Below are 9,289 nucleotides of genomic sequence, written 5' to 3' on the forward strand. Positions count from 1 at the left end.
GAGGGGGGGGGGATGGGTTAGCCTGGTGATGGGTATTAAAGAGGCACGTTCTGCGTGGGGCACTGGGTGTTATGCACAAACAATGAATCATGGAACACTACATCAAAAACTGATGATGTAATGTATGGTGATCAACATAACAATAAAAAATTTTTTTAAAAAGTTTGATAAATAGAGTTTATTCAGCTCCTACCATTTATCCTCAAGCCAAGAAAAGAATATATACACTACCGAAACTGTTGGATAGGAAGTTTTGTCCTCCAAGAGTCTATATTCTGAAATTTTGGAGGAACTCCCCTACTTGCCCTCCTCAAACCTAGATCCTTTTGGAACTCCAGAAATAATTATTTGATTTTACAAAGTACTATTTATAGCAGACTTCATGTGGTCTGCTGGCATCATATGACTAATTTTATATAACCCAGTAATCATTATGTGACTATGTGGGTTGATTACTCTCATCTGTTTTTAAGTTTTTATTTGTGTGGAAAGAATGAATAAGGAAATTGCCATTTGAAGATCATAATGACGTCGTTAATTGAGGCAGAGACCATCAGTGGAAGGCTGATGAGGACCTTCACAGTGAGAGTTCGGGCCAAGTGAGCCAACTAAGGGTAGGACGTATGTTATGTGCTTTCTGATCTGATGTAATAGGAAGTACAGAGCATCACTTATGAAGTATGTTCTTACAAAAAAAAATAATAAGGTGAGACTGATTCTAATTGAGCCTTGGGAAAATTCCAACTCACAGAATGAGCTAAATGACACCATGAGGAAGAAAACAGACAAATCCAGAATATTGGAAGTTCTATAGGACAACTGACCTGGTTACTTCAACAAGTCAAAGGCATTGAGGGGAAAAAGGAAGGGCTATTGCTCTATTTAAATATGATTAATAATGACTGGATAGAAGGTGAATCCAAGAAACTGTTGTTGATACTGTAAGATATGATAATGACATTCCTGTGTTTAAAAAAAAAAAAAGCCTAGGTGTTTTAGAGACGTACTCTGAAGTATCTAGGAGTGTAATGAGCTGATGCCTTGGATTTATTTTAAAATACTCCAAGGAGGAAGGAGAAGAGAAGATGAGAGAGATGAAACAAACATAGAAAAGTATTGATGAATATTGAGTCTGAGTGGTAGTTTATTATCGTCTATCGTTGTGTATTGTTGGAAGTGTTTATGTATTTTTTTATATAAAATTTATTATTTCCTACAGATAGGTAAATATTATATACGCTGAGCCTAACAGTGGTTATCTCTAAGTGGCGAGATTAAGAGTGGATTTTCTTTTGCCTTGATATTTCTTTGGTGTGCTCTATATTTCCTGCAAAAAGCATGTACTGTTTTATAATAAAAAATGTAAAGAAGTTTTTATGAATGTAGTATTACTCCTTATTTACACTTAGTATTCAGAATTTATTAGTTATAAGACATGGTTTTCTGACTCCCCTCCCCTGGCCTTTCCCAAAACAGAAGAATCATTGCTTAGCTATCAGATATTCTTTTTTAAAATGAAATTTAATTTATTAAATTCAATTAATTAACATATACTGTGTTATTAGTTTCAGAGGTAGGGGTCAGTGATTCATCAGTCTTATATAACACCCAGTGCTCATTACATCGTGTGCCCTCCTTAATGCCCATCACTCAGATACCCCATCCTCCCACCCACCTCCCCTCCAGCAACCCTCAGTTTATTTCCTAGTTAAGAGTCTCTCATGGTTTTTTTCCCTCTCTGATTTCGTCTATTTTATTTTTTCCTCCCTTCCTCTATGAGCCTCTGTTTTTTTGTTTCTTAAATTCCACATATGAGTAATACCATATGATAATTGTCTTTCTCTGATTGACTTATTTTGCTTAGCTTAATACCCTCTAGTTCCATCCACGTTGTTGCAAATGGCAAGATTTCATTTTTTTTGATGGCTGAGTAATAGTCCACATCTTCTTTATCCATTCATCTGTCAATGGACATCTTGGCTCTTTCCATAGTTTGGCCATTGTGGACATTGCTGCCATAAACATTGGGATGCAGGTACCCCTTCAGATCACTATGTTTGTATCCTTTGGATAAATACCTAATAGTGCACTACCTGGGGAACCTCTATACTGTTTTCCAGAGTGGTTGTACCAGCTTGCATTCCCACCAGGAGTGTAAGAGAGTTCCCTTTTCTCTGCATCCTTGCCAACATTTGTTGTTTCCTGACTTGTTAATTTTAGCCATTCTGATTGGTGTGAGGTGGTATCTCATTGAGGTTTTGATTTGTATTTCCCTGATGATGAATGGTGGTGAGCATTTTTTCATGTGTCTGTTGGCTATTTGTGTGTCTTCTTTGGAGAAGTGTCTGTTCATGCCTTCTGCCCATTTCTTGACTGGATTATTTGTTTTTTGGGTATTTACTAAGTTCTTTATAGATCTTGGATATTAGCCTTTTATCTGAAAAGATACTTGCAAATATCTTCTCCCATCTGTGAGTTGCCTCTTTGTTTTGTTGACTGTTTCCTTTGCTGTGCAGAAACTTTTTATCTTGATGAAGTGCCAATAGTTCATTTTTGCTTTTGTTTCCCTTGCCTTTGGAGATGTGTCTAGCAAGAATTTGCTGTGGCCGAGGTCACAGAGGTTGCTGCCTGTGTTCTCTTCTAGGATTTTGATGGATTCCTGTCTCACATTTAGGTCTTCCATCCATTTTGAGTCTATTGTTGTGTATGGTGTAAGAAAATGGTCCAGTTTCATTCTTCTGCATGTTGCTCTCTAGTTTTCCCAACACTATTTGTTGAAGAGACTGTCTTTTTTCCATTGGTTATTCTTTCCTCCTTTGTTGAAGATTAGTTGACCATAGAGTTGAGGGTCCATTTCTGGGGTCTCTGTTCTGTTCCACTGATCTGTGCATCTGTTTTTGTGCCAGTACCATACTGTCTTGATGATGACAGCTTTGTAATAGAGCTGGAAGTCTGGAATTGTGATGCCACCAGCTTTGGTTTTCTTTTTCAATATTCCTTTGGTTATTCGGGGTCTTTTCTGGTTCCATACAAATTTTAGGATTATTTGTTCCAAATGTGTGAAATATGTTGATTTCCAGAGCAGCCGTAGCTACTTAACATATCACCCCACTAGCTTGTATCATCCCATATAATACAGAGAAGAGCTTGTGGGAAATGAAAGGTGTGTCCCAAATGAAATCAGACGTAGGATTATCAGTTAATATGTTGTGGTATGGTTAGTCTCTTCTCGATTCCTAATGGGTTTCTATTCTAGAATGTTGAAGTTTATTTGATTAAAGGAAAGTATACTGTTATTACCATCAAGGTCCTTGTTTTGAAGGAGTTGATAATATTATGCCGTACTTTAAAAAGTTACTAAGTTAAATTGGAAAAATTGGAAGTAAAGATTACTGATGGGAAATTATAATGATAATAGTAAGAGCAAACAGTTCTGTTTTGCTTGCTGTTTGCCACATGTTATTCTAAATGCTTTACCTATATTAACTCATTTAATCTGCACAACAACCCTCTCATGTAGGCTTTATGACGATCTTCATTTTATACATAGGAAACTTAAGCACGGTGAGGTGAGCGGCCTGTCTGAGGTCACACAAAGTGTAAGCAGAGGGGCCAGGATTCAAACCCAGGCAACCATACTCTCAGTCCTGTGGTGGCATAGCATAGCACGAGGTGCCCAAGAATTGAGTGCAAAGGCTGTAAAGTCGAGGCAATAGACCTCACTTTGTTTAAAAATCAAAGTAAATTGACATGCAGTGTTATATTAGTTTCAGGTATACATGGAAGCCTCACTTTTTAGAACAGAGATCAAGTATGTAATCCTCTGTTTTAGATGAAGAGTCTGAGGATGACTCTGATTTTAATGAGAGTGAAGACAATGATGAAGGCTTCACTAAGGGAAAAAATAAAGTGAAAGAAATTAAGAAGAAAGAAGTGAGGCTAAAATCCCCAGTTGAAAAGAAGGAGAAGAAACCTAAATCCAAATGTGATACTTTGGGTAAGCCTAGTCCAAAACACTTAATTTTATAAAGGGAATGTATTTGGTTTATTTAATGTTTTTCTTCTCTCTGCCTTTGTTCTCCTTAACATTTTGCCAGTGTTCACTTCTAGCTAAGATACACAGAAGGAAAGGGGTGGTGGGGAAGGGAGAAAAGCAGCCGAGAGTTCTGAGCCCCACTGTCTGTGGAGCTTTTACTAGAATTACCCTCCTGCAGCACTGACGGTCCCCCTCCGAGATGGCTAGGGTCACCTGCATTTTACGGTGAGAAAACTGAGGTTCAGGTTAAAGAATTTGTTGGAATTCTTCCAACTAATTATGTGAGCTGCTGGAATTTGCACCCATGTTTGTCCATTTAGAGCCCAAGCTCCAGCCACTGGACCACATTTTTTCCAGGTAGCAAACAGGGAAGTTTGCATGATTCTCATTTCTTGCTTTCAGTCTTGACTTAGTCTTTGATTTGAGATCCCTCTTTGCCACATGTTTTGGGCTTCTTTGGTTTTCCTTCCTTCCTTTCCTTCTTTTTTTTTTTTTAAAGATTTATTTATTTGAGAGAGCGAGAGCACAAGCTGGGGGAGCAGCAGAGGGAGAGGGAGAAGCAAGGCTCCCTGCTGAGCAGGGAGCCCGACGCAGGGTTTGACTCCAGGACCTTGAGGTCACGACCTGAGCTTTTTACTAGTCTAGTGACTGAACTCTATTAGAGTCTAAGTTCCTTGGGAACAAGATCCATGAGCTATACTCTTTGTAACCCTAGAGCCTAATATATTGTCTCATTGACATGTACTGATGAGACACTTTTATGTAATGGCTACAGATATAGACTTTGGACCTGGTTCCTAATCCTGGCTCAGGTACTTAGCAGCTATTAGACTTTAGGCAGATTACTTAGCCTGTTTCCTTATCTGATAGTGGGGATAGCAATATCTGTATCAGAGTTGCTCTGAGAGTTAAAGATAGTGTATGTGGAATGCTTACCACACCGCCTTGCCTACAAATGCTCATAAAAATGGCTATTCTTAGGCTCTCAGTGAATGTTTGTGTATAATAAGAGTTTTCCAAATTTATGATGTTGCCTTTTTAATTTTTATAAGATTATGTAAGTTGATTCATCAGTTGTATATAACACCCAGTGCTCATTACTTTCTCTCTCTCTCTCTCTCTCTCTCTCTCTGTGTGTGTGTGTGTGTGTGTGTGTGTGTATTTTTTTTTTTTAAGTGACTTCAGGAGACTCTGTTCCAGCTGCTGTGAAATCAGAATCTCAGCCTTCACCAAAAAAGGTTTCTCTTTCTTCAGAGGCCACTAGGAAATCATTACAAATATGCAGCCCTTCAGCTGAAAGCAGAAAATCTAAGTGGATCCCCCCAGGTATGGCATATTTATTGATCAAGGGCAGGGGCTTGGAAAATTATCACTGGCAGATGTTTTTCCCTAGTTGTAAGTGTTTACACCATATTATTACATACTCTTCAAAACCAAGGTTTGTAATTGCTGCATTTATTCATCATATGTCATTCCCTTATACTTATATGCTTATATGCTTATACTGAGCATCCAGATTGTTTATTATTTTCTCAATGTCATAAGTAAGGTTGCAATAAGCACAAATGTCCTTATTTTAGAAATCTGTGGGTACATCCTTGACTATTTTCTTAGGACAAATTCCTAGTGGTGGAATTACAGTGTCAAAGAGTGTTAACATTTAACATTCCTGATACTTATTTTTGGCAAGAAATTGGTTTGCTCAAGACCCACTGGTCACAGTCTGACTAAAGCCTCGGGACCTGTACACAGGGCTTCCAGCATTTAACAAATGCCCTCGCAGACTTGACTTCTCTTCCTTTGTTTTTGCTCCACAACCAAGCCTCACTGATCCTTTAAGAATTCTTTGACCTTCACTTATCTCGACATTACCAAAAACCTAGTCCAGGCCTGTTCATTTCATGCCCAAACCACCTGTGGCCTCCTAACTAGTCCTGTATCCACTTCCTCTCACCCAACCACATGAACCGTCTAGTCCAGGGAGATTGATACTGTTTTTCTTCCTTAAACACAGTGTGTGTCGTCTTCTGTCAGAGCCTCTCTCTGTCCACTTTCCTTCCTCTGGTATGTCTCTCCTCATTTGTCTCCTCTCCTTCTCTAAGTCATTTCAAATCTACTCAGGTTGGTTTACTTCTTTTCACTGACATTTCTTTTTTTTTTAAGGTGACTTTTTTTTAAAGATTTATTCATTTATTTTGAGAGAGTGAGAATGAGAGAGAGAGAGACAGAGACAGAGCACATGAGAGGGGGGAGGGTCAGAGGGAGAAGCAGACTCCTCGCCGAGCAGGGACCCCGATGCGGGACTCGATCCCGGGACTCCAGGATCATGACTTGAGCCGAAGGCAGTCGCTTAACCAACCGAGCCACCCAGGCACCCTCACTGACATTTCTTGATTGGTCCACAGTGGTCACCCCCTGATAACTAGGTATTAATAGACAGATTTCAGTCTGAGTCAGTATTTTTGTATTGCTCCCTGATGTTTATAGCAGCACTATCCACAATAGCCAAATTACAGAAAGAGCCCAGATACCCATCAACTGATGAATGGATAAAGAAGATGTGGTATATATATACAATGGAATATTACTCAACCATCCAAAAGAATGAACTTTGCCATTTGGATGGAACTAGAGAGTATTATGCTAAACAAAATAAGTCAGTCAGGGAAAGACAAATACCATATGATCTCACTCATATGTGGAATTTAAGAAAAAAACCAGAAGAACATCGGGGAAGCAAAAAAAAAGGAGAGGAAGGCAAACCATAACAGACTCTTAACTATAGAGAACAAACTGAGGGTTGCTGGAAGGGAGGTGGGTGGGGGGATGGAGTAAGGAGTGTTGGGCATCAAGGAGGGCATTTGTTGTGAGAAGCACTGGGTGTTATATATAAGTGAGGAGTCACTCAGTTGTACTCCTGAAACTAATATTACATTATGTGTTACTAGAATTTAAATAAAAATTTGAAATATAAATAAAAAGCATTATTAAAAAAAGATTGCAGTCTGAGACTGCATGATCACTTAATGTCTCTTAATTACTTCATCTTGTAAAATATCAGGCACATATTGATTCAGCAGTTCCACACACTACTCAGTGCTCACCATGATAAGCATAGTCACCATTTGTCCCCATACAATGTTATTACAATATTATTGACTATATTCCCTATGCTGGACTTTTCATCTCCGTGACTTATTTATTTCATAACTGGAAGTTTGTACGTCTTACCCTTTCATCCCCCTTATATATTTCACACATCCACTCCTACCCCCAGTCAAAGAAGGACAAATACCATATAATGTCACTTAAATAAACTAGTATAAATAAATAAAAAGAATATTTGTCATGTTTACAATAATATAATATTTGAAAAAATAGATTCAAGGAGTATTTGTAAAAATTGCAGCATTTTCAAAAAATGCATTGGATTTTTCTGCTACTTTAGAAATTATAACTGCATGCAGTTCTTCATGCCTTTAAAACCAGTGTTACTTTCTCCCAACTTACCTGTTTCAGCTTTTGTGCTTAAAGTTTTGGTGCCATTAACTTGCCTTCTGAGCATGTTTGAAAATAGGCAGTACTGTATTTTTTCTGCCCTTTAATACTGTTCATTCTTTTGATCTTGTTTATGGCTTGATAGAACTTATATACCACAGTAATCCGTATCTGCTTTTCTTTTTGCATCTTCTGTCTTAGAAGTTGATCTTTGTTAAGAGATTTCAAACACCGCCAGCAGCAAGTGCTATGCTTTCTTTCAGCGGTATCTGGAAGCAGCGGCAGTAGCAGGAGGAGGAGCCCCCCGGCAGGGGTGTCTGTTAAGTCTCCCAATCGGAGTCTCCGCCTTGGCTTGTCCAGATTAGCGCGAGTTAAACCTTTACATCCAAGCGCCGCTAGCAGCTGAGTGTGGTGGTAAACAAATGTTTAAGAGAATTAGAGTTTTACAAGTGTGTTTATATTTGAAGTGTGTTTCTATATAAGGAGGGCATCATAATATAAAGGAATCCTTTAAGGTCATGTGAATTGCCTCTACCTATTTTGTGATGATGTTCTCTGAAGCTATTCAAGACTTCAAGAAAAGGATTGTTTATAAGAATTATTTTGTGATGTCATTTCCTTCTGAAGAACGTGTTCTCTTTTTCCTGTGTGTAATAAGTCGTCGTTAAGTGGTTGTCTGTTTGACAAGGAGAAGTCCACGTTGCATACTGTTCTAAGAAGATGATTTCGCTTTCCAGCTTTGTCTAATTTATGGCACCTTAACTTTCACTGTTGAGAGGTTATATGGCAAAAGGAAACATGCCCGTTTTTTCCAGGAGACATTTCTGAAATCTTAACTTAGGTTGCATTGTCAGTTTTACTGCAAAGATGTTTCATATTTTAGCCAAATATTTTTATAGTAGGAATTCACAATTATTTTACACATTAAAATGGTTGCTATAATATGGCATATGTCTCCTACTCAGAAGTAGATGTTTATTATATAGCAAATAGAATTTCATGAGATTTTATGAAGCTCTCATTGCCAAAACCTTTAATGAAAGTGGAAGAGTCTTGATATGCTCTTTTCCTTCATACCATTGCATCCATCTATTTCTGATTGTCTCCATTTCACGATTAAATGAATGTTTTGCAAAAAAAAAAAAATATGTTAGTCTTTTTGTTGTAAGTATAAAGGGGGGGAGAGCTGTTTCTTAGAATAATCACTTTGTGAAGCCAGTGATTAGAGGGTGGCTGTCAAGTACTTAGTCATCCCTATTATGATATTAGATAATACAGCTTTTTCAGGAAGCTTAATGTGAATTTGTTATGAATAAAAATAGTTGTAGATATTTCACATTTTATGGTGAGAATTTCAACCAGCTCCTGATCACTTTTTAATAAAAATTCTTCAAATCATGTTAACCATTAGGGGCGCCTGGGTGCCTCAGTTGGTTAAGTGTCTGACTTGGTTTCAGCTCAGGTCATGATCTTGGGGTTGTGGGTTTGAGCTCCGTGCCGAACACAGAATCTCTCGAGATTCTTTCCTCTCCCTCTCACTCCATCTCTGCTCCTCTCCTGCTCCTCAAAGTCTCTCTCTCTCTTTTTTTTGCTCAAATGGATAAGTAAAATCTTTTAAAAAATCATGTTAACCATTAAAATGTATAATATTATTGGTTCAGTTTTTCTTGGTTTATAGAAACATCTATGTTAATGTGAAAATAAGGAATTTAGAAAAATGATTAAAGTGAGCATTTGCAGGGGCGCCTGGGTGGC

General features: G+C 38.0%; 1 protein-coding gene across 6 annotated transcripts in view; it reads left to right on the top strand.

The window, feature by feature from the left end:
* The window catches only part of RAD51AP1 (RAD51 associated protein 1), a 28,350-nt gene extending 19,670 nt beyond the window's left edge, over window positions 1-8,680 (top strand). Inside the window, exons 7-9 of one of the 6 annotated variants that reach the window (XM_025851944.2) lie at window positions 3,833-3,997; window positions 5,213-5,362; window positions 7,798-8,680. In XM_025851944.2, the coding sequence (XP_025707729.1) occupies window positions 3,833-3,997; window positions 5,213-5,362; window positions 7,798-7,940 (458 nt within the window). In that variant the 3' untranslated portion in view covers window positions 7,941-8,680. Of the gene's footprint in view, window positions 1-3,832; window positions 3,998-5,212; window positions 5,363-7,735 lie in introns of all 6 variants that reach the window. The other 5 variants (XM_025851945.2, XM_025851946.2, XM_025851948.2 and 2 more) reach the window with 5 other exon arrangements.
* The last annotated feature ends 609 nt before the right edge of the window (window positions 8,681-9,289 follow it).

This window comes from Callorhinus ursinus, unplaced genomic scaffold (assembly GCF_003265705.2).
Source record: "Callorhinus ursinus isolate GAN/ISIS: 27379988/994484 unplaced genomic scaffold, GSC_fseal_2.0 scaffold74, whole genome shotgun sequence".
Lineage (NCBI taxonomy): Eukaryota > Metazoa > Chordata > Mammalia > Carnivora > Otariidae > Callorhinus > Callorhinus ursinus.